The sequence below is a fragment of the Cricetulus griseus genome (genome assembly GCF_003668045.3).
Source record: "Cricetulus griseus strain 17A/GY chromosome 1 unlocalized genomic scaffold, alternate assembly CriGri-PICRH-1.0 chr1_1, whole genome shotgun sequence".
NCBI classification, from domain to species: domain Eukaryota; kingdom Metazoa; phylum Chordata; class Mammalia; order Rodentia; family Cricetidae; genus Cricetulus; species Cricetulus griseus.
The window spans coordinates 45157645-45181634 of NW_023276807.1; the positions used below are offsets into that span (position 1 = coordinate 45157645).

Sequence of the window (23990 nt, forward strand, 5' to 3'; positions counted from 1 at the left end):
CGTCAAAATTAGTTGGCACTAAGATTGTGGGCTTATGAATGGGACTTCAATGCCATTCCATTGATCATTGTGTCAGGCAGGCAGTAGTGGTGGAATCATGCAGAAGTCTGGCGGTGGGGGGAGTACCTCAAGATAGGATTTAAGACATGTGATCCTTAGGAGAACTTCTATGGGCTCACGTTTGAATTATGAAACATCTGATAGGCAATGATGGAAGACCATTTGGTTTGAGCCAGAATATCCAGCCTCCTGTGCCATCTCAACCAGTAGAGTGTGGACCAAGTTCTACCCTTCTTTGCATTGTTTTCCACACTTAACATGGGAGACTAGCACTAGCACCTTCCCTATAGTGGTTGGCGTGAGAATGGGAAAGCCCACTGCTGTAAGGACTTAGAAAAGCAGCTGGCTTTTTCAGTTTTACTAGGGTTGTTAATATTCCTACTGAAGCTCGCCCATGTAGCCATGCTGTGGTGGCAAAGACTACAGGTTTGTGTCAGAACACTTGTTTGTGAGATCTCTCTGGCAGTGGTGACTTTGTCTTTTGACTGCATGGGCAGTCTTCACTATGCCAGCATATTATATGCATTACATTGTATTATCTTCATAACAGTTACTGGAGGAAAGTTCATTTCCCTCCTACATTCCAAATGGTCAAGGTTGGCCACAGAGTTAGGCAGGGCAGAACTGCAATTTGAGCACAAGAGTGCCTGATGGTTTAGTTCACATAAAAGACAAATCTAAGAATAAGCTAATGTGAAATACTTCCCGATGAAGACACTTGCAATTATAAATGATGGAGCAGATATTTGCCTAAATTTAGGTGTAATTTAACGTTGGGGAGGACTCAAAACCACACATAAAGAGATCCAGTTTCCATCCAGAGGTGGGGCTGTGATCTCAGATGTGAAACAGCCTGCTGGGAGGGCTGTAGAGGAGTCAGTCTTCTTAGCTGCTGCTGAGAATGCAGTATGCTGCAGTTTATAGGAAAATTAAACCTTGTTGCTCCTCCAATGATCGAAAATGAATTTATCCTGTGAGCCAGAAATTCAGCTCCTAGGTGGAATCAAAAAAGCTAAAAGGTTTGTGCATAAACATATGTAACAGAATTACTCAAGATAACAAGGAAGTAGGAAGTGACTCTACTTCTACACAACAGGTGTCTACCCGTTGGTGAACAGATTTGTTTAAATGTAGCTTTAAAAGGGTTGAAATAAGGACACAGTAAAATTTTCATAACCAATGCTGTACCATTATGAAATATGAATATAATTTTTCAAGAGCAAGAGACGGCTATGAAGAATAATGCAAAATGCTAAAATTAGTGAGTATAGGTGAAGGTATACAGTTCATCAAAGCATTCGTGTACTATACTAATATTTTACTTTCAAAATAAAATGTGAAAAGGATGTAATTCAAGAATTTTATCTTTTTAGAACTTTGAGGCTAATGACCAATGAAAGTTCTGTTTCACATAATTTTGAAGGAAGAAGCTATGACCTCTAAAGTATGTCATCTGTTAAAAGAAAATTCCAAGCACACAGCAACTCTCTCCAAAGGTAGAATACTATGCTTCCAGTAAGAGAAACCTTCAGTATGACTAGAAGAGTTAAAATATATTACCAAAATCTGTTTAAGTCTTTTGTGGGGTTGTGAATCTCATCATGTTTTTGTGTTTCCCTCATATTTATGACAATTACAAAACAGGCAAGGGTTGTTCACTTGTTAACTTCTACACTTCTACAGGAGGCTTCCCAGAAAAATTATGTACATATATAATATATATTTATATATACAATATATAAGCATATTGTTACATACTTTAAAAAAAAAAAGAAATAAGGACACAGTGATGAATGAAACTTGCCACATGCTAAGTGAAAGAAGTCACTCATGACACAACATATGTTGTCTGATTCAATTTATGGTGTGTGAAATGCCTGAAATCATTGATCCAGAGAAACAGAAAACAGATCCCCGTGGCTTTCCTGGGCTGTGGAACATGACTTAGGAGCACAGCACTGAGGTGGTGCCAGACACAGATGGATGTTTGGGGCTGATGTAAGTGTTCCTGGGAGTGATCCGAGTTTCAGATGCACAACATGTGCTAAAAACTTGTTGAACACATTAACTGAATGAATTGCATGTAGATGAATTATCCCAACTAAGTTATAAAAAGAAAACAGGGAGAAGATTTGAGTGTCCCCCAAGGGCTCACACCTTTGAAATCATCCAACCCCTATTATGGAGATTAGGAGAATGGGAAGTCAGGGTGCAGACACCCTGCCTGGACTTCTGTTGACCAGGGCCTCCAGCTAATTGTGGGGGCCTCCTTGGTAGTTCCTGCTGGATGATATGTCTCATGTTTTACTACCTAGCTGCTGCTTACTGGTTTACTTATTCCCGATTGCTATATGCTTAATAAGCTCATTTGAAATTAGAAAAAGAACAGTTGGGAAACTAACCTTACAGAGTGGAAGCAAGACTTTGCCTAGTGAAGTCTGAGGAAGGTCTTCAGAGTGAATCTGGGTGACAGTTACCACTGGCTTCATGAGAAGTGTGAGAGACCAGATAATATGCAGATGCTTATGCTGTCTCCATCTCTAACCATTGAGCCCACCCCCCCACAACATGACCCTGCTAGCAGTCCCACGCCAGATACCACCCTATGCTCAGCTCAGACTTGCTTGCCCAAACCAGCTTCCAGCCTCCTTTACAGAGCAGCCTGCCTCAGTTATTGGATTACAGCTACAAAACTAGACTAAGAAAAGGAAATCCCTGGGTGTAGTGGGTGAAGCCTGCTACAACCTTGAGCTCTCTCTACAGTGGAGGCCTGGAGACGGAAGTGGTTAAAAGTGACCTTACCTTTTGATTTTCAAAATAATGCTCGTTTGGAGACAGTTTTGTAAAATTCTAGGCAGTTCTGTGTTTATAACAAAACGGCAGCAAAATTGCAATTTTTTTTTTAAATCTCTGCCACCCCTCCTTTCATTCCTTCTTCCCAGGGTATCTTTTTTTCCTCACTTGTAATCTTAGGCCATGCTGATTTGGTTTCTGAGATCCTTATTCATTGCACGGGGTCTTCTGGGAGTACTGTGAAGGGGAGGGGTGTGCTTTTGTACATCTTCTTTCCACTTCTCTCAGTACCTGCTGCCCTCTCCTCACTACCCAGCGTGTATATCACCTTTCCTATTCTGCAGTGTCAGCTGAGGCTAATAACCCAGGCTCTGTTTCCTTTCTAACATCAATATAGTCCCACCAGGAAGGGCCTAGGCCCTGTTCCAAATGACATGACAGACTTTGAAGATCCCCCATGTAAGGCCTCACCCTCCCTGGGGAGCAGAAAGGGGATGCGATAGGAGGGGTTAGTGGGGGTTCAGGGGAGGAGGGAAGGGAGAGGGAACTGGGATTGACATGTAAAACAAGTTTGTTTCTAATTTAGATTTTAAAAGGGGGTTGTTACAAAGAAAAAGAAAATAAATGGTGGCATACACACACACACACACACACACACACACACACACACACACACACACACACACACACACACACACACACATATATATATATATATATATATATATATATATATATATATCTGGTCACCAGACTTGCCATGTGATTTCTATTCCTTTCATTAAGATATATAGTCCCCAGGGTTTTCCCAGTCATCTCAGTGTTTGCAAGGCTCACTCCATGTGACTCCAGTGTGTGTGTGAGCCTGGAAGACAACCAACCAGTGATGATTAGGTGGTTAAGTTATGGAGTTTTGTTGTTAAGGAGTGTTGGGAACAAAATGGAGGGGTTTCTGGAGGAGAAAGGAGAGGCATGGATGAAGGGATGCAGAGGGGAACTCCTGATGTTGAGGAGGGCTGTGTCTCCTGTGTTGGATGGACGGTTCAGAGCAGGAAAGCTGGGTCGGGGGCAGGGCTGTGAGGTCGGGTTATAACTGTGCCTTGGACCCTGCAGCTTGGGACTCCCCTTTGTAGATGTAAGTTTCTGTCCTGCCTGGTCCTGCAGCCATTTAGTCCCAAATAAACACACAGAGGCTTATATTAATTATAGACAGTTTGGCCTTTGCTCAGGCTTATTACTAATAAACTCTTACAACTGAAATTAACCCAAATAGTTCTTATCTATGTTTAGCCACGTGACTTGGTACCTTTTCTCAGTATGGCATTCTCATCTTGTGTCCTCTGTGGCTGCCTGGCAACTGTTTCTCTGCCTTTCCTCTTCTAGTCTGCTAATCCTGCCTGGCTATGAGCCAGTCAGCATTTTATTAAACCAATATGAGTGGCAAATCTTTACAGTGAAGAAGAATATTATCCCACATCACCCTTTCCTGGATATCTTAGAAAACTGGGATCTAGAACCATCTATACAGGACTATGTCAAGTCTTGCTATGATTGACCAGAGTGGCAGGGACAGCTGCCTCTGGACTCTACTGTGGGAGCCTTGCTCCTGAGCTGGTTTGGATTCATTTCTGTCAGGGACTCCTTGAATGGTGTAGTCATACTTCAGCAGTAGGCTTCTGTGCATAGAGGAATGGGAGTTTGAATTCTAGAGTAGATGGATCTAAACCACCATTTCAGAATCACAGGGTAAGTTTTATTTCCCTGGTGGAGTTTAGCCAGACGCTGGCTTTTGGTTACCACCCTGGATGCATGAGTAAATTTTTATTCAGTGACTCAGTTTGATATCAAGAGACTTGCTTCAAGCTACTACCCTACAGTGGCACAATTTAATCTCTTATTTATATTCCAGTTAAAAACAGCATACTTTTCTTACTTCCTCCTGGTTCCCCACTAAAGAGATCATGGAATAGTTTTAAATAAAAAGGCAAACATACTCAAGTATCAGAACAGAGAAGAGGAAGAGACAGCAACATAAACTGGACAGCAGAAAGCAGGTGGGAAAGGATTGGTGGCTTTGAGGAATGAAATCGGGTGACATTGGGGGAGGCCTATGAAACTGGAAGCTGGGCCAGATAGAGCTGCAGGTCCTGGACATTAAGAACTAAGCCTTTTCACCAGGGTAAGTGTTGTCCTTATTTAACCATTGAGAAAGCTGACAGGAGAAGTAACAGGTCCATGCTCACACACTTCTGTGTAAGCAATGAAAGAGTAAAAACACCCTTGGAACTAATAATGAATTATAGAAAGAAGAACTGGGTGGGGTGAACATTTCTTCTCTAAGAGAGATCTGAAGCACTTGTGGCCAGTTGAGGTGCCTGCTCAGTTTTTCTTTTTTTGTTTGCTTGTTTTTTCTACTTGTAGGTTTACAGAAAAACTAAGTGGTAGATACAGAGATTTGCTTATATGCTTTACACCTACATGTGTAGCCCCCACACATAGGCGCCTCACGTAAAAAGTCCCCATGCATAACTAACACCTCCCACCTAACTCTGCACATGCATAGCTCCCCATATGTGGTCTCCACACATGTGTAGCCACCCACAAGCATAGCCTTCAACATGCAAGGCCTTCTCCTGTGTATAGACTTCCCATATGCATGTCTTCCCATATGTATGTCTTGCTCACATCCATAGCATGCCCACATGTATAGCACCCCAGCTTCAGTACTCCAGTTTTAGGAAAGTTCCCTCCCAGAGTGGCACATTTGTTATGGTCTGTGTACCTCACTGACACATTTCTGACTGGACACACATTTGTTACAGTCTGTACACTTACACTGACACTTTATCACCACTTAAAACCCTAAGTTTCCATTTGGGTCCACTGTGTACAATCTGTGTATTTGTGTAAATGTTTAATAACATGTATCCACCATTATACAGAGTAGTTTTACTGTCCATAAAAAGTGCTTGTGTTCTGGTGAGCCATCCTCTGTCTGACCTAACCCCTGGAAACCACTGACCTTTTGCTTTCTCCATGGTTTTGTTTTGTTGATGAGTAGGAAGCTCTTTCACCAAGTTACAGACATTTGAGGTCACTCCTTGTCTTTCCATAGTTCAGCAACTCACTTGTTTTTATTTTTGTGTATGTGTAGTGTGTGTGTGTGTGTGTGTGTGTGTGTGTGTGTGTGTGTGTGTGTGTGTGTGTTTGCACTCACGCACGCACGCATATTTGGAGCTCAGTGTGTACACTGGATCTCTTCCTCTAGTACGCTTCACTTTATTGTTTTGGGAGGGTCTCTCACTAAACCCAGGCTCACGAGTTGGCCAGACTAGCTGGCCAGTAGGTTCCAGGAATCCTCCTGTCTCTTCCTCTCCCCAGGCTTACAGATATGACCCACCATGCCGTTTTCATTTGGATATTAGCGATCTGAATTCAGATCCTTAGATTTGTGCAGCAGGGGATTTCCGGATTGAGCCATCTCCCTAGGCTCAGATAAAACAGCTTTCTTAACAATGTTTGTGCTGGTAATCTCAGTGTTATTTCCTCTGTAATTTCCATCATCTCTGTGTAAATTAGAGTTCAGCTGCTGATGGTTTTTCTCTGTGGCAGAAAATCTGATACATGGCAGGAAGCATCTGCTGAATTAAATGTTGTCCTTCACAATTTCCATGTGCTCCCCTATGCACGGTATTTGCGAAGACTTGAAAGCTGAATGTGGAAGTTATCTTCTTATCTTCGAAAGCATATCTTAGTTTTCACACTCACACAGCTGAGGCTCAGGAACATTGTAGAAGAGGGGCCAGAAAGATTGTAAGAGCCAGAGGATCAGGGAGTTTGCTGTGAGGTTGCGTCTCCTAGCAACATTACAAACTATACCTATAGGGTCTCACCAACATGGCTGCCGAAACATGAGCAGAACAAGGATGGTGTCAATGAACATGCCAGACTGGGCAAGGAAAACCCCACATGGCTTCAACTGTACACAAAGAACTATGGGCAGCTGAGGGAAGCTGGGGTGGGAGACATGATATTCCCCAAAGAAAAGCATAGCAATTGTTTATTCAGTGCTACACAGCCCTAAAAGAACTGAATACAGATAACTGTTCTGATAACATTGTATGGACTCAACAGGTTATACTTAAGATATATATATATATATATATATATATATATATAAATGATTAGTGAAAACATGGGCCATGAATTTGTAGGGGAGTGGGCAAGGATATATGGGAGGGTTTGTGAGGACAGGGAGAAATGTGGCTAAATTAAATTATGTAAAAAATAGTTATGAAGACACTGAGACTCAATGGGTTGAATAATGACTCTAGGTTGATTACATAGCACTTACTGAAAGTTAGAAGGACACAGCTCCCTACTTTCTGTACGTATTTACTACATAGGATGTAGTAAAAATTATATGAGTGCCAATACTAATACTCTAGATATAGGATTCTTGAGAGTAGATTCAGTATCTCCCATGATCACAGAGAAAACATTTTTTTAAACCTTTATTTAAAGTGATTAAATAGAATTTAATTTTATAAACTTGGATATTTATTGGCTAGCTAGATAATATCTACTAAAGCTAACAAATTCTAAAATACCATGTAGAATGAGAGATTGCCTGAATTTCACGTTTGTAACATGGTTTTTTTTGCAGTGTGTGAACTTAAATCTCCCTCTATGAGTGATTTCCTGTGGGGGCTAGAGAACTCAGGCTGGCTAAGGCACATCAAAGCCATCATGGATGCAGGGATCTTCATTGCAAAGGTTTGTGAAGGCACAGAGGAATAAAGTTAAGTAAGGGGTAGACATGAAGCTAGTATGACCTCAAAACATGGCCTGTCCTCTTTATTGGTTGTCTGTACCCACTGCATGGGTAGCGGGCTTGGCAGGCTTCCATGTGCTGAAAGTGATTTTGTGAATGAGTGCAGTGGCCAGTTAACTTGTGTTATCATGGTGGTCAAATGATAGAACATTTGCAGATATTCTCTCTTCTGTTAGATTTAATCCTGGATAAGGGAAAGAATTTTCTGTAGGAGACTGTACAACTCATGGGAGTCACCTCAGTGATGGGATTGGCTTATATCCAATAGATCCTGCTTTTCAATCATGACTTAAGCAAAAGCTAACAGGTGAATTCTATCCTACCATTGGAAGGATCTGCTAGAACCTATATATAAAATATTTTTATGTAAACCATTTAATGATTCTCTTATGATACTGGGTATTTTCTGTAAATAAACTCCTCTTAGATTTCTACCTAAAGAGAACCATGCCTTTCTGATGGCATGGGTGCCCTTTATTCAGATCCTTATTTAGTGCCTGGCACTGTGCTTGGTATGCAGTAGTGAGTAAGCAGGATCAAATCAAATCTCTTACAGAAGTCACACATACACACACATACAAATAACAGTATAATTTCAGTTACTGGCAAATGTGACACAATCACCATTTTCCAGTTCCTGTTTTCTGCCAAGAGAGCTAAAGATGTGTACATATATACAGAAGCAGATAGGATCTATTACTTGGCCCATATTTTATCTATAACTCCACAATTTGATAAATTAGATTTTTTCATGCCTTTCCTCTTCAGAAAAGGCCTATAGCAAGGCTTAACTTGGGTTGCAGGTAAGTTAGGAACATGACATTAAAGTGTGTTGCACAGTGCACATGCTTGTACACGGTACACTTGTTAATTTGTGGAGATTGGAATGTTGGCCTTTGTAATAAGAAGGGAAAGAAAAGCTTTGGTTGCTGGCTCTAAGAAGGTTGGGCCTAAGTGCTAATTCCTAGTTCTGTTAGTCTATAGCCAAACCTAATAGTCAATGTGACCCTCTGCCATTTCAGGCGGTATCAGAGGAAGGGGCAAGTGTGCTTGTCCACTGTTCTGATGGCTGGGACAGGACTGCCCAGGTGTGCTCCGTGGCAAGCCTGCTGCTGGACCCTTACTATCGGACTGTAAAGGGCTTCATGGTGAGTCTGGTGACAATCGTCCTGAGAGAGGAAGAGTCTGGACCAGCAGTACACTTCATTTTTAGAATCTTGTGACTTTTTCCCCCTTCTAATAAGCATTATTCTTTTCTTAGTAGATCAGCAAGGTCAATTAAAGGGGAGAAACTGAAGCAGGCTTGAAATACAATAATTTTGAGGATGTTTCGACTAGTTTAGGTCAATGCTGAATTCAAACTCAGGAGCAATATAAAATATATTTACAACTGTGGAAACTAATGATTTTTATACATAATTTGCTTATAGATATCTCAAGTTTGGGCAGTGTATGACGGTGTAACAGAAAACATAAGGAAAAATATTTGGGAAAAAATTGCATTGTATTTTTCCATATACAAACAGCGTTTGGGAGAAAAAAAAAAAGCAGCCTTCATTCCTAAGTCTATTTTTTCAATGGTTCTTGATAGCACTGGTGGACATATTGAATTTCACTGTGTTCTCCATTTTTGCTGGAATCAGGAACGCATCTTTGAGAACTGGAACCTTTTGGGTGTGCATCACAATTTGGCTTTGACTCCAGCTGCAGTTGCCTGGGATGTGAGGTTATGGTTGAGCTGATAGAATTCCTTCAAATAACTGTAGGGTCTTTCCCGGTGATTGGTTGACCTAGTACCTGCCTCTTGAAACACAATTTGATAGAGCTCCTTGGTGGCTCTTGAGGCTGCTCAGGATAGAGGCTGACAGGGGCTCTACAAAATCGTCTGTATCACTGGACCTTTGTTAGTAAGTTACACTAGCTGTAACCATGGGGACAAGGTAGAAGAGGCAGGCTACTTGTATGTTGAGAATATACGACTTCAGACATTTGAGATACACTTCTGCCTCAGTGTTTTCCTGAGCAAGCTAGATTCCTTTGTTTAGCTGGAGAGTGTAGGGTTTCCAAGGTACAAATTGTAGAACTGTTTACCTATTAAGCCATTAAATGCATTTAGAGTTGTCAAGGGCAGACTTCAGCCCGTTCATGTATTTCTACAGATTATTCCATATTATTTTGTTTACGCAGTTTTTTAAAAAGGTGTGTGTGTGTGTGTGTGTGTGTGTGTGTGTGTGTGTGTGTGTGTGTGTGTGTGTACCCCCTGAGGCTAGAAGCACAAATGATTATAAGTTATTTCAAGTGAGGATTGGGCTTGAACTCAGATCTTCTGCAAGAGCTGTATACCCACTCCAGCCCACGATTAAACATTTTTTTGTTTTTTACTTTTTTAAAAAAATCTATACTATTTGAGACAGTAAACTCATGGTAGCCCTAATTTCAAAGTAGTGCTGAAATTTCAAACATAGTCCTTAACCATGACTTAAGAATCCTTTAATTAAGGACACAAGAAAGCATCCCTTTTGTTGTTGCCAGGGAATTTTACATTGTAGGGAAAGGACATTACATGTTGGTTAACTGAAGAGGTTAGAAATAGAGACCTAAGCCCATGATCTCTGGAGAATATTTCATGTCTTTACTTTACCTTCCTTTTCTCTAAAATGATGGGTAATAATAGTTGTCAGACAAACACAATGACATATAAAGCCATAAGCACAGTACCCAGCATATATAGGACTCTGGGTAGTTACAGCAGTCTCACACATATATTTTAGTTTAACTTTCATGTAGAAGGCCTTCAACTATCTTCCTTTTCAGTACATTATGGATAATGTGGTTCTTTAAGATTGTTTGTTTAATATAAGAGGTTTGTCTGCAGGTATGTATGTGTGTACCTGGAGGTACCGACAGTTGTGAGTAGCCATATGGGTGCTGGGGCCTGAGACTGGGTTCTCTGAAGAGTATCAAGTGCTCTTAAACTAATTAGCCCTCTCTCCTGTCTGACAGCATATTCTGTCAGTTGGGGGTTTCTTCTGCTCCCAGTAACTGAGTCCTTTATTATTAGTGTGGGTCTCTTACATTTCCCTCAGAAGCTTCTAGGATATTTATATTCTTTTTTTGTGTAGGTATTAATTGAAAAGGACTGGATTGCCTTTGGACATAAATTTAATCATAGGTAAGCAATAGATTATTGCTTTCTTTTATTGAAAATAGATTCTTTCAATATGTAGTATATCCTGATAACAGTTCTCTTTCCTCTACTTCTCCCAGTTCCTCCTCACACCCCCTTTCATCTGGTTCCACTGCTTCTGTATCTTAGGAAACAAATAGCCATCTAAGGGATAATCATAAAATGTGAAACTAAACAAAATCACATCGGAATAGGACAAAATAAATGAAAGGAAAAGGATGTAAGAAGGAGGTACAGGAAACAGAGACACAGAGACCCACTTGTTTGCTTCCCCCCCCCCCAAAAAAAACCTCACAAAACCAGAAGCCATAATATATATACAAAGGACTTTTAGGATAAAATAAAAAAATTAAAGATAAAATTTTTAAGCAAGAAAATAAATGAAAAGGCCCTGACATGACATTGAGAGATAAGGGACCTCCAAAGAGCAATTGAGCCTGTTCTTTGTTGACAGTCTACTGTTGGGCATCAGGCTACCCTTAAGAGTAGTTTGTTTCCCCAATGAGACTCCTTGGATGAAACGAAATTTTCCTTTGAAAAGTGGCTATCAATTGAACATAGCATCTGGGTTAGGGACGGGGGCATGTGTGTGCTTTTCCTTTTAGCTCTAAGGCCACACCTGGTGCAGGCTGCCATTTATGTATGCCCCATGTTGATTTAGAGGGCCTTGTTTCCTTGGTGTCCTCCCTCCCCTATGGCTCTTACACTCTTTCTACTTCCCCCTTTGCAGGGAGACATTCCATTTAGGGCTGAGCGTTCTGCATATTGTCTGGCTGTGGGTCTTCACATTTGTTGCTATCTCTGCTGCAAGCGAGCTTCTCTGATGATGGCTGAACAGATCTGAGTGTAGCAGAATGTCATCAGGCACCATTTTATTGATAAGCTATTTCAGTAGAGTAGTAGTATTTGGTTTTACTCTAGGTCCCTGGGCTCTCTAGTCTCAGGTTCTTTGGTCACCCAAGCAGTGTTGGGTATGGGTTCCATCTCATGGAGTGGGCCTTAAATTAAATCAGATATTGGTTGGTTACTGCTGTAAGTTTTGTGCCACCATGGCACTAACATCTCAAAAGGTAGGACACCATTGTAGATCAAAGAGTTTGTAGCTGGGTTGGTTTTTATGCTTCTCCTTTGGTAGCATACAGAGTACCTTCCTGTACTAAATTCGCTAGGATGTAGGGGTTAAAGTTCTATAGGCACCAATCTATTTTGTAAGGGATTAAAATGGCCCCATCTGCTTGCTCCTTAGGTCCGTTTGCTTGGGATATATTTTTCCCATCCTTTTACCCAGAAGTGATGTCTATTCAAGATAAACAGCTTGGTGTTAAGCTATTTTTTGGATGGATCCTGTTTTTCCATTCATTGTGTTAGTCTATATTTTTTCTATTGGGGAATTGAGACCACTGATGTTGAGAGATGTCAATGAGCAGTGTTTGTTGCTTCTGCTTATTTCGGTGTGATGTATTGATTTGCTGTCTGGCATTACTTATTGTATTTTCTTGGGTATGGTTTTCTTCTTTATATGGAAGTTTTCTCTCTAGTGCCTCTTCTGTATGACTGAGTTTATAGGCGGGTACTCCTTAAGTTTGATTAGTATCTTAGAATGTCTTTTTCTTTTTCCGCCTGATTGGAAATTTTGCTGGATATAGTTGGGCTGGCATCTATGGTCTCTTAGGGTTTGTAGAACGTCTGTTCAGGCCTTTCTGGCTTTAAAATCTCCATTGAGAAGTCAGGTGTTTTTCTAATAGATCTGCCTTTGTATGTCTTTTTCCCTTGTAGCTTTAAATATTCTTTGTTCTATATATTTAGTGTTCCATGTGTCACGAGGAATGTACTTTTTTGGTCCATGCTATTTTATGTTCTGTATGCTCCTAATACATTGTTAGGCACCTTCTTTTGTAGATTAGGGAATTTTCTTCTGATTTTGTTGAAAATATTTTCTGTATCTTTGAGAAGGGTTTCTTCCTCTGTTCCTGTTATTCATATATTTGGCCTTTTCATAGTATTCCAGATTTTGTGTGAGGATTTTATCTACATTTAACATTTCCTTTGACCAAGGTATCCATTTCTTTTATCTTGTCTTAAATGCCTAAGTTTTTACATCTCTTGTTTTCTCTTGGTGAGGCCTCTGAGGTTGCTAAGTTCCTAAAATTTTCATTTCCAGATTTCCCTTAGTTTGGATATTTATTTATTTATTTATTTATTTATTTATTTATTTATTTATTTATTTTAATGTGTTGCTGGAGAGAGCACAATTTGGGTTTTCTTTATTGATTCTATTTCCACTTCAGGACTTCAGCTGTTTTGTTCATTTCCTTCCACTGTTTGTATTTTCACAGATTTCTCTTAGGGATTTATTCACTTCTTTAAAGACCTCTATTATATTCACAAAGGTATTTTAAAGTATTTTTTCTTGTGCTTCAGTTATGTTGGAATGCTCAGTGCCTACTGTGGTAGAGTTGTTGGGCTCTAGAGGAGACACATTGTCCTAGCTATTAAGTGTGCTTTTATGCTGGTGTCTAGGCATCTGGATTCAGAATGATTGTAATTCTAGGTGCTCATCTCTGTGTTTGTTGAGTGGGTGTTTTGTTCCTTGGTTTCTGCTGTCTTCTCTGGATGGCTTTGGGTTTCTCTGGATGGCTTTGGGTTTCTTGGTAGTCTGTGTGTGGCAGAGAAGAATCGAAATGCCTAGGGGGAAAGGCTGAAAGGTGCTTCAGGATCCTGTTCACACCCAGAAGTGGGCTCCAGAGAGGTGTAGTTATAGCCAGAAGTGCAGATTTTATAAGATTTGCTTAGGTATTAAGGTTGCTTTAAGATTATCTTTGCATTTGTAGATTTCTAATTAAAAAAAAAAAAAACACCTCTTCTGTTATAAAGTCTGGAATACTTTGTTTTACAGATATGGGAATTTAGATGGTGACCCGAAAGAAATCTCTCCAGTAATCGACCAGTTCATTGAGTGTGTCTGGCAGTTAATGGAGCAGTTCCCTTGCGCCTTTGAATTCAACGAGAGGTTTTTGATTCACATACAGCATCATGTTTACTCCTGTCAGTTCGGAAACTTCCTGTGTAACAGCCAGAAGGAGAGAAGAGAACTCAAGTAAGTTTTGGTGTTCAATTTTTAATGATTTTGGTGACTGGGGGCTTCATATAGACTTTCCTAATTTTGAAAACTACTTAATTGAATTACAGAACTACTCTACACTCTTTTCTCATTCCTGACATCATTTCATAAATGGTTTAAATGTTGTCAGCTGACAGAAATATGTACAATCACTTTCCCTGTGAGTATGCCTGAATCAGCCAGATCAGAAGACTTGACAATAATATTTAAAGGAAACTTCTGGAATCAAAGAAATTTATGTATGCCTTAAAAAAATGTTAGACATATTTGATAGACATAATTAAAATGTCAAATTAACTGGAAAAGCATATTTGAAACTTAGATTTATGGTTTTGTTCATTGCACATACCAGGTAATGAACTTTGTCATAAAGATCTTTTCATTCCAGTAGCTCCTATATGGTGCCTTTGTACTCTTTCCCTAAGGAAAGGCTTCTTCCTTTTTTTTTTTTTTTTTTTTTTTTTTTTTTTTGAGATGGTGTGTCACAGTATAGTCCAGTCTGCCCTGGCAGTCAGGATCTTTGCACCTGAGTGCCACCACTTGAGAACAACTCTGATTCAGGTTAGATTAAAGCTGTGTTGCATTAGTCAAGGCTAGCAATATCTAAAATGTAGAATTTTAAATACCATTGAAAACCTAGAACTTTTAGAGGTACTAATAGCATTAAGTAATTTTAACTCATTGTGTATGACATCCAGTTTAATTATGGAAGGTCAGACCAATAAAGTAGGCTTGTACCTACCATCTGCAGTGGAATAAAAAGTTACTTTTTTTGCAATGGATGCTGATGTGTTGTCTTCATGGAATTTAAAGCATGATTTCTGATGAAAGGAGACTATTTTAAAGCAGAGTTCAGGCTTGTTGGTAGAGTGGTTCCTATTCAAACATGGGGACCTAAGCTCAGAACTCACATTTGAAAACAAAACCAAACAAAAATCACTGGGTGTAGTGTATGCTTTGTTTGTTTGTTTATTTGTTTGTTTTCTGAGACAGGATTTCTCTATGTAGCATTAGACTAGGCTGGCCTCGAACTCAGAGATCCACCTATCTCCGCCTCCCGGGTGCCGGTATTAAAGGCATGTGTTACCACCGCCTGCCCTGGTGGTATGCTTTTAAAAGATTATTTTTTCTTTTAGGTATATGTTTTGCCTGCGTGTAAGAATGTGTACTGCATGCATGTCTGGTACATGCAGATGTCAGGAGAGAACCCTAGATCCCCTGGGACTGAAGTTAGCCACCATGTGGGTGTTAAGAACTGCTGAGCCCTTCCAGCCTCCTGGTGTGCTTATAATCCCAGTGCTAGGGAAGTAGAGACTGAGAGAACCGTACTCAAAAAAAAAGTGGGAGATGGTGGGCTCAGTGGTTTATGTTTGCTCACAAACATGAGGACTGGAGTTGGGTCCCCAGAATCAATGCTAATACAATTCCAGCCTCTGAAGGTCTACAAAGGAACTCTAGAGCAGCTGCCTAGTGAGACTGAGCTGGGGGTTGAATGACAGGCCTGCCTCAATGAGTAAGGCAGAACAGCATTAGATGTCAAAACAATGATTTTGACATCTGCCTCCACACTTGCATGCATACACACACCCTCCTCCCTCCCCCCAGAGAGTGAGAATGGAAACGGGGAAAGGGTCACAGTTGCTGAAGACTCCTGAGAGTGAACGCTGGCCTACCTGCAACCTCAGGATACATAAGTCAATGTGCACATAGCAGAGCATATCCTTTTGTCTCGCTTGTTTTTCTGGATAGGTTGTGGTTTGCTGTACTGGAAATGCTAATCCTAGTGGTATCTGCTTGGCTGTTAACACTTACTTTTCTACTAACTAGGTATGGGATTTGGGGAAACTTTATTTGTCTCTTCATCCAGAAAATGAGATGTATGTGTCAAAATGAGACATAATATAGAATGAAAGAAAAACAAAGCATTTAGCATAGTGCTTGGAAACTTTTAAGTATCTGATAACTGTTTGAGGATAAAAACTGCAAGAAACTATATAACCAATGTTTCTTTAAATACTCAATAAGCAAACATTTTGTCAAGATTAGTACAGACAGTAGTGGAGAGAAGACTTTCCTAACAACATTTTGTACCATGTCAAGAAGCTACTGGTAGATGGTAATGTCACCATTTTATAGTAAGAACACCACCCCAAATAACGATTACTAGTTCTTTCCAGCCTGAATATAGAATATTTGTTATTTAGAAGAACCAAGATGAGTCATTTCTTGCCTTTTTTTTTCTTCTTCTTTTTTTTTAACAACAGGATTCAAGAAAGAACCTATTCTTTGTGGTCACACCTGTGGAAGAATCGGGCTGACTACCTCAATCCTCTGTTTAGAGCTGACCACAGTCAGACCCAGGGGAGCCTTCACCTGCCTACAGCTCCATGCAACTTCACATATAAGTAAGTCAGTCTTTAGGGACTTGCCAGATGTGCTTTGCAACTGGCATGACTTAACATTCAGAGGCCAGAATGTGAAACTCAAGTGTCAAGGCTTTGTTGGACATAAAACCTACCAAAGAGTAACTGGCTCTCTCATGGTGCTATTTCTGGTAGTGCTTTTCTCTCTTTCCACTGCTTTACATGGGAAAGTCCCTTTAGAAATTGATGCTTTATAGTAAGGCCTTTAAAAATAGAAGTTCCTGAAGTGCAGGAAAGGAAGGAAAATCACGTCCTGTAGAAGTAGAATTGGAAGCACAAGTTTGGGAATTTTTGCCTGTGGAAACCATTGATGGTATTGGGGTGGGGAGAAGGGAGAGCAGGAGGTTCTAGTTAAGATATGCTAAATGTGTGCTGCATGCTCTCCTTTGGATTCACTTCAGTCTCTCTTCATGGCAAAATGATTCAAACCAAGCCAGAAAACAGCAAACAAACAGTTTCACATACTGGATTCTATTCCTAAAGATGGTTTCAGTCCTAGTTACCACAGTATTATTTCTGGCAATATAGCAGAATATTAATTCCATATCAAAAATGTCTGCATGGTTTGTGCAAAATAGCAGTTTCTAAAATGAATCAAGACACACTACAGTTATCTGTAGTGCAACTGATTAATGGTTCATAACTAATAATTAAAAATATGTTACTGAGGCTTAGGCACTGTATATGCTGCAGATAAATGAGAGTCCTTGTCCTCAAGGCACTTTCTTATAGGCCTAAGGATAGCCCACAGGACATTTGTTGCTTTTGAATTATAGACTGCTTTACTATCTAGATGTATTGAAAATGCAAATGTCAGTTTCTGATGGTTGTAATAAAGTGAGAGATATTCTAAGTTTAAAAGAAAGCTTTTCTTTGCAGCAGAAATTCTAAACATAAAATCACAAATTCTCAAAGTTCCAATGATAAAAATGCTGCTTCAGTCTATTTATAGAAAAGGCATGTTTTAATTCAATTATATGAACTTACTCTAAGAAAAGTCAACTACCCTAGAAAAAAATACCAGCCTGAAATTATTACCTTTAGTAGTTGCTTTTTGAAGCCTATTACTTGCTGTTGGTTATTAATATTGTTGGGCTGTGATACTGAAGACTTGAGATTGTTGAGTTTTCAGCCTGGGATATGTGCTCTCCTTCCTTCTTCCCAGGTTTTGGAGCGGGATGTATAACCGCTTTGAAAAGGGGATGCAGCCTCGACAGTCTGTTACAGATTACCTCATGGCCGTGAAGGAGGAGTCCCAGCAGCTGGAAGAAGAACTGGAGGCCCTAGAAGGAGTGAGTCTTACTATTGCTTCTATTTTCTTCTGTGCCTATTTGTTGAACATTACCTTGAGGAAGACCCTCAAAGTCTTCAACATAAAATGCAGCACCAGCCATTTCTTTTTAGTCAGTGGATAAGATAAAATAGCCTCATTTGGGTGAACACCCAGATGAGCCCAAACCAAAACCTTTCCAGTCATCTATGTTAGGTTTGGCCCACTTGTTGTTAAAATACTTTACTGGTCAGTACATTTTATTTTTCCCATTACTGTTATTTGAGAGTACTTAAGTTTTCTTTAAAAAGATAGGGGGGGCATGAAAATGTGAAAAACAAAATTACTGTTCAACTTTGAAGAATTTTATATTGATACTTAAATAGCTGAGCTTAACTATATGTAGTATGATTGTGCCTGTATAATTTCCACTATTGGGCAGACATTGTGTGTGTGTGTGTGTGTGTGTGTGTGTGTGTGTGTGTTTCCTACTTGCTTGCATATTGTCATCTTCAGTGAATACTATTTATTCTTTCTCACTCATCCTAAAACTCAACCATTCATCTGCTCAAGAATTGGCAATAAATTCCTATTGTTTGGAACCTGTATTTTCAAATGAGAACCAGTATTTGAAATCTAATGAGATGGGGCTGGAGGTGGCTGGGTGGCTAAGAGTACTGCTCCTCTCAGAGGATCTGGGTTTGGTTCTCAACACTCAGTGGTAGTTCACAACCATAGGTAACCAGAGTTCAGGGGATCTGATGCCTCTAATCTCCACAGGCATTGGATGGGTGTGATGCTCATACATACTTTCAGGCACAGACACATACAAAATGATTTTAGAAACTTTAACATACAATTTAGACTTTTCAAAAGTCTTATGTAGTGTATAAAATAAACATTAGGATGAAGGCTGACTACAGTGATGCTACTGGTAAAGAACATAAACTCCTCTTAGATTGGTAATGGCCTACATAAATTTGACAAATTCAAACTGAATTTGTGTGACCAGTGGAAACTCATCTTCAGTTCCCAACTATGAATTATGGCCTAGGCAAATGGAGCATTACAGCGCAAGGATGCCAATAAATAGAGTTGTTTTTGAGGTGGATGACACTCGTTTCCTTCATAATACACTAGAAGAAATCACTTTTCAGGACTTAAGGTTATGGTTGTAATTGTATTCCCTTGTTGGTACTTTTGAGATAAGCCTAAATAGTTAATTCTAGTATGATGGTAATGAAGAGCTCTCTGTTCTGCATCACTGGTATACATGACTGGAGAAACAGATCTTAAGTATGCAGCAATAGTCTACTGCCTTAGCATCAAGTCTAGAAATCCATGTTTACATGGCACAGATGACTGGAGGCAGGTATAGAGTCTGAGACCTTGGACTAAAGAATAAAATCAGAAACTTAAATGAAACACAGATTAAAATTTATAGTTTTGGAGGCATTTAGACCTGTTGCCAAGCCCCCTCTTGTTGGGCCAATTTATTTTTCATAAAGGCATCCAGCTTTCTGAATCTCAGGATCCTACTTATGACAGCATTCTTTTGGTTGAAAAATTGTAAAATGTAGAAATAAAACAGGTAGAATCAAAAGTACCTTAACCTTAATCTTAAAATGTTGATTTCTTATAACAGCTAGTTTCTCAGCTTAGCCTTTGAAATTTTCCCATACTGTGCTGTAATTCCTTTTAGTTCTAGTTAAATGCTCTCCGTTTAACTATAATATTTTCTGCTTTCTGCCTTTGTGGCTTTGTAGCCACTGAAAGGTCCAAGCTCTGCTCTTTCAGTCTTAATTACAGTGCTTTCTCTGCTCTTTCCCTTGAAACCATCTTACCTTCCTGAAATGATGACAAGAAGTCTGCCTGTGTTTTATACTACTCCAGGTGTGCTATGGCTGTGTCTGGATTCACAGGACCCAGGTTTAATTCTTAGCACTCAAATGGCAGCTTACAATAGTCTATAACTAGTTCCAAGGGAACCAGCAGCCTATTGAGACCTACACTAGTACCAGGAACACACATGGTACACATAAATACATATGAACATCCATATGTATAAAAATAAATGTTTTAAAATTAAAAAAAAACCACACATTTACAGTTAATAGGATGGAAATGTCTTTGACAAATTGTATAGACATAAAAGACAACGGGACCACTTCCAGGCACTTCAATATCAACCATATTGCTTTGTTCACATGATAGAGAATCTGTCAAGGCAGTTATTACCATCCTTACATTAGAGATGAAGAAAGCAAGCCTCTCAATTTTGCCCAAGTTCATGACCTCTGGTTTTCAACTGATGTAAGACTCTTGTCCTTAACATTATCCTCAACTGGGAGGCAGTGACTAATAAGGCATGCATATATTTAAACTTAAATTATTTATGACTTTCCTCAAAGTTGTTACTTATTTTTTAGAGGCTGGAAAAAATTCAGAAAGTCCACTTCAATGGCACCAAAGTGAAGGATAAGCAGAGTGAACCCAGCAAACACTCAGGATTTTCTACCTCAGACAACAACACGGCCAACACTCCTCAGGATTACAGTGGGAACATGAAGTCCTTCCCATCCAGGAGCCCTTCCCAGGGTGATGAAGATTCTGCTCTGATTCTAACACACGACAATTTGAAAAGCTCAGATCCCGACCTGTCAGTGAATAGTGATCAGGAGTCTGGGGTGGAGGATTTGAGCTGCCGATCTCCAAGTGGTGGTGAGCATGCTCCCAGCGAAGACAGTGGCAAAGACAGGGACTCGGACGAAGCTGTGTTTCTCACTGCCTGAGGCTTCCCTTTGGAGTTCCAAAGTAAAAGACAGAAGCACTTCCAAATTAAAGGGACAGTGCAATTCATAACAAAAAAATATCTCAAGAAATGGCACGTTCCATCAAGAACCATAAAATACAGCTATGAAAATAAAAAAAATAAAAAGAATACAGTCTGTCAGTAGCCAGTTCTTTTATCAAATCATAATGAAGACTGTTCAGCATTCCTGAGGCTCATGTTAGACTATGAAAATTATAGTCACCATCAAGAAACAAACCATCATCATCTAAGGTGGTCCATACATGTCTTCCCTGGCATAGCATGTCTCTACTTAGCCCTCCTCTCCTACCTGTTCATGGTTTAGAATTTACTTGCAGATACAGTTTGTTTTCTGAAACATTTGACATTTCCTTCTGCCTTTACCAATATTTTAAAAAATAAGTACGGAAAGTAACCTTTTTTGTTAATACATTCCTAAATATCTTTGAAATTAATCTTTCAGGTAGGATAATCATTGTAACTTCTCATTAGATAGTATTTTAAATTATATCTCCCCCTCTGGAGTATCTTCTGCTTTATCACTTAAAAATGCTAAAATGTATGTTTTTCTTTAACATGGATGTAGTATCTAATAAAGCAGAAGCCTCATTCACTTTATCTCAAATATGAATCCAGATATCAGCTCTTAGCAACCTTTTATTACTATTTCATGGACTGCACCTACCAAAACAGAGCCACTGCCAATCTGATTCTAAATGACAACACTGTAGACTAGGTAGGTAATGATACATCGGCAAGGGAAATTCTCCAGTGAAGAACTAGGGAACTTGTTATTATGTGTCTCAGTTACTTTCCTCTTGTGACAAGACAGCACAACCAAAGCAACTAGAAGAATGAATTTATTTGGGGCTTACAGTTTCAGGGGGTTAGACTCCATAACTGTCATGGCAGGAGGGGGGACAGCAGCAGGCAAGCAGGTATGGTACTGGAGCAGTAGCTGACAGCTCACAACTTGAGACATCACCCAGATACAGTGAGTGCTTACTGGGAATGCTGTGGGCTTTTGAAATTCAAAGCTGGCTTCCAGTGACATACCCCCTCCAACAAGGCTGCACCTCCTAATCCTTCCTATACAGTTCTACCATCTGGAAAGCAAGCATTCAAATAGAAGCCTTTGGGGCCATTCTTCAAACCCCTACATCATGTCCATTAAACACATAGAGTAAAGGTTTTCATTTTACAAATTATATAGCAAAGTAACATTAGCTATATCTCATGACCATGAACTAATGAATACCATTTCTGAAGTTTCTGTTAAAATGCACATTTAGAGCAGAATCATTCCCATCTTAAGCTAAAAGACGGGATTGAAATTGAACTTTTGATGTGAAGACTTAATGGAGAAATGTTGCTGTGCCTGAACACACTGAAATGTTCCTATTGTATGATTTTGCAGTATTAGTACATTCTAATAAAGAGATAAATTTAATCTTTTTATAACAGTATTTTAAAATATGAAAAATTTTATCAGATAATGTATTCAATTTTGTAGAAATAGAAATACATTAATAAGAAAGGACAAGAGATTGCAAAAACCTCTAGTGAGTTATGTACACATATCACATAATGTAAGACAGTATAATAGTGTTCACATTTAAAGAAGATGACTTTAATATACTAAAGGCCTGTAATATAAAAAATATTGTTAATATAAAAATAAAGCAAGTATAACTCTGAGAAGTTAAATCTGAGAATTTTCTGTTGAGAAGTTCCCCCAATTAAGCACAAGAAATATTTACTTGTTTTTTATAGTCTTACCTAATAGTCTAATAGCTATATAACACATGGGATATATATAGCAAGACTGGCTTTTTTTTTTTTTTTTTTTTTTTTTTTTTTTTTTTTTGGTTTTCAAGACAGGGTTTCTCTGTGGCTTTGGAGGCTGCCCTGGAACTAGATCTTATAGACCAGGCTGGTCTCAAACTCACACAGATCCACCTGCCTCTGCCTCCTGAGTGCTGGGATTAAAGGCGTGTGCCACCAATGCCCAGCAATGTCTCTTTCTTTTTTGCTTTTTTGGAGCAGCATCTGACTATGTAGCCCTGGCTGGCCTCAAAGGAAGAAATCTTTCTGCCTATGCCTCTTGTGTGCTGAGATTAAAGGTTCGAGTCACCATGCCAGGCTTTCTTCTTACCGTTTTTTTAGTATCTACTCTTAGAAACACTGTTGCCAAATTTCTTATAGCAGGCAGTAAGTCTAAAGAAAAAAGAAAAGAAAAAAAACAGCATCTATGCTAAACTGGGTAACATGTACTCAATCACTCATACATGGATTTCAGACATAGAGCAAAGGATTACCAGCCTACAATCCACAATACCAGAGAAGCTAGGAAACAAGGAGGACCCTAAGAGAGACATACATGTCCCCCCGGAGTAGGGGAAAGGGGTAAGATCTCCTGAGCAAATTGGAGCATGGGAGGAGGCGAAAGGGAGCGAGGAGAATGAGAAGGGAAGAAGAGTTTAGAGGACAAAATAGAGCAGAAAGCTTGAGTCATGGGAAGAATAGAGGAGAGCAAGATAGAGATACCACAACAGAGGGAGCCATGAAGACCTGAGTTCAGATCCTTAGAATCTACATAAAAACCTGACGCATAGTAGACCAGGTCTGTAATTTCACTACTCCTACACATGAGGAAGCAGTGTAGACCAGTGTATATGGTAGACACAATAGTGGCAAATGAGACCTTGCTGCACACAAGGTGGAAGGCAAAGACTGACACCTGTTCTGTTCTCTTCTCTTAAGCACTAGAGCAGAGGTATACACACACACATGCAAATTAAATTTTAAAAAATCATTTGAAGGTTTCTTTTGGTTTTTCAAGACAGGGTTTCTCTGTGTAGCTTTGGAGCCTATCCTGGCACTCGCTCTAGAGACCAGGCTGGCCTCGAACTCACAGAGATCCACCTGCCTCTAATGTTTGGATTCTAACGAGGGTCTCTGAATTAAGGATAAATTATCCTTTCTTAAGTGATAAACAAGGAAACTTGGATAATATAAACTTAAAGAAAAACCCCACCGAATTACTACTGTGGCTGTATAAACAGCAAAGCAAATGGTGTGTGTGGTGGTGGTATACGTGTGTGCATGTCTTTGTGTGTGCCAGTGCATATGAAGTGGAATGGAGAGAAGCACCTAGACACCCAGTGACCACACTTGGGCTATCTCTGGGTAGATTCTACAATGCTAGAGGTGTTTAGTAGAAGCTTAATAAGACAGATCAGATGAATCAATGTTCTAGAAGGCCTGCAGTCTGATGTCTTTTATTCTAGGATATGCCCGTTTTTTTAAAGTTAAATAGGTTGGGACTGATAAATTCTCTGCCTAGTGCTGGGAATGTTAAACTCCAACACCTGAATGTCCCCAAGTTGGTCACAAATTTGAAACACCACTACATCACTTATCTCACGTACATATCCTTATCACGAATAACAAGTTTACCCTTCATCTGGCCATACTGAGGATAAAATAG

The 23990-nt window shown here is 39.6% G+C and overlaps 2 protein-coding genes across 3 annotated transcripts in view; one reads left to right on the forward strand and one right to left on the reverse strand.

The window, feature by feature from the left end:
• The window catches only part of Mtmr7 (myotubularin related protein 7), a 58966-nt gene extending 38461 nt beyond the window's left edge, over nucleotides 1-20505 (forward strand). Inside the window, exons 8-14 of the mRNA XM_035453004.1 lie at nucleotides 7520-7629; nucleotides 8710-8835; nucleotides 10810-10859; nucleotides 13771-13971; nucleotides 16260-16400; nucleotides 17584-17710; nucleotides 20118-20505. Coding sequence (XP_035308895.1) covers nucleotides 7520-7629; nucleotides 8710-8835; nucleotides 10810-10859; nucleotides 13771-13971; nucleotides 16260-16400; nucleotides 17584-17710; nucleotides 20118-20480 — 1118 coding nt within the window. The 3' untranslated portion in view covers nucleotides 20481-20505. The remainder of the gene's footprint in view (nucleotides 1-7519; nucleotides 7630-8709; nucleotides 8836-10809; nucleotides 10860-13770; nucleotides 13972-16259; nucleotides 16401-17583; nucleotides 17711-20117) is intronic.
• The window catches only part of Vps37a (VPS37A subunit of ESCRT-I), a 43583-nt gene continuing 31322 nt past the window's right edge, over nucleotides 11730-23990 (reverse strand). The window contains exon 12 of one of the 2 annotated variants that reach the window (XM_027391209.2): nucleotides 11730-13936. The gene's annotated coding sequence lies outside the window, so the exon portion shown is untranslated. Of the gene's footprint in view, nucleotides 13937-20468; nucleotides 20603-23990 lie in introns of those variants that run through there. The other variant, XM_027391208.2, reaches the window with a different exon arrangement.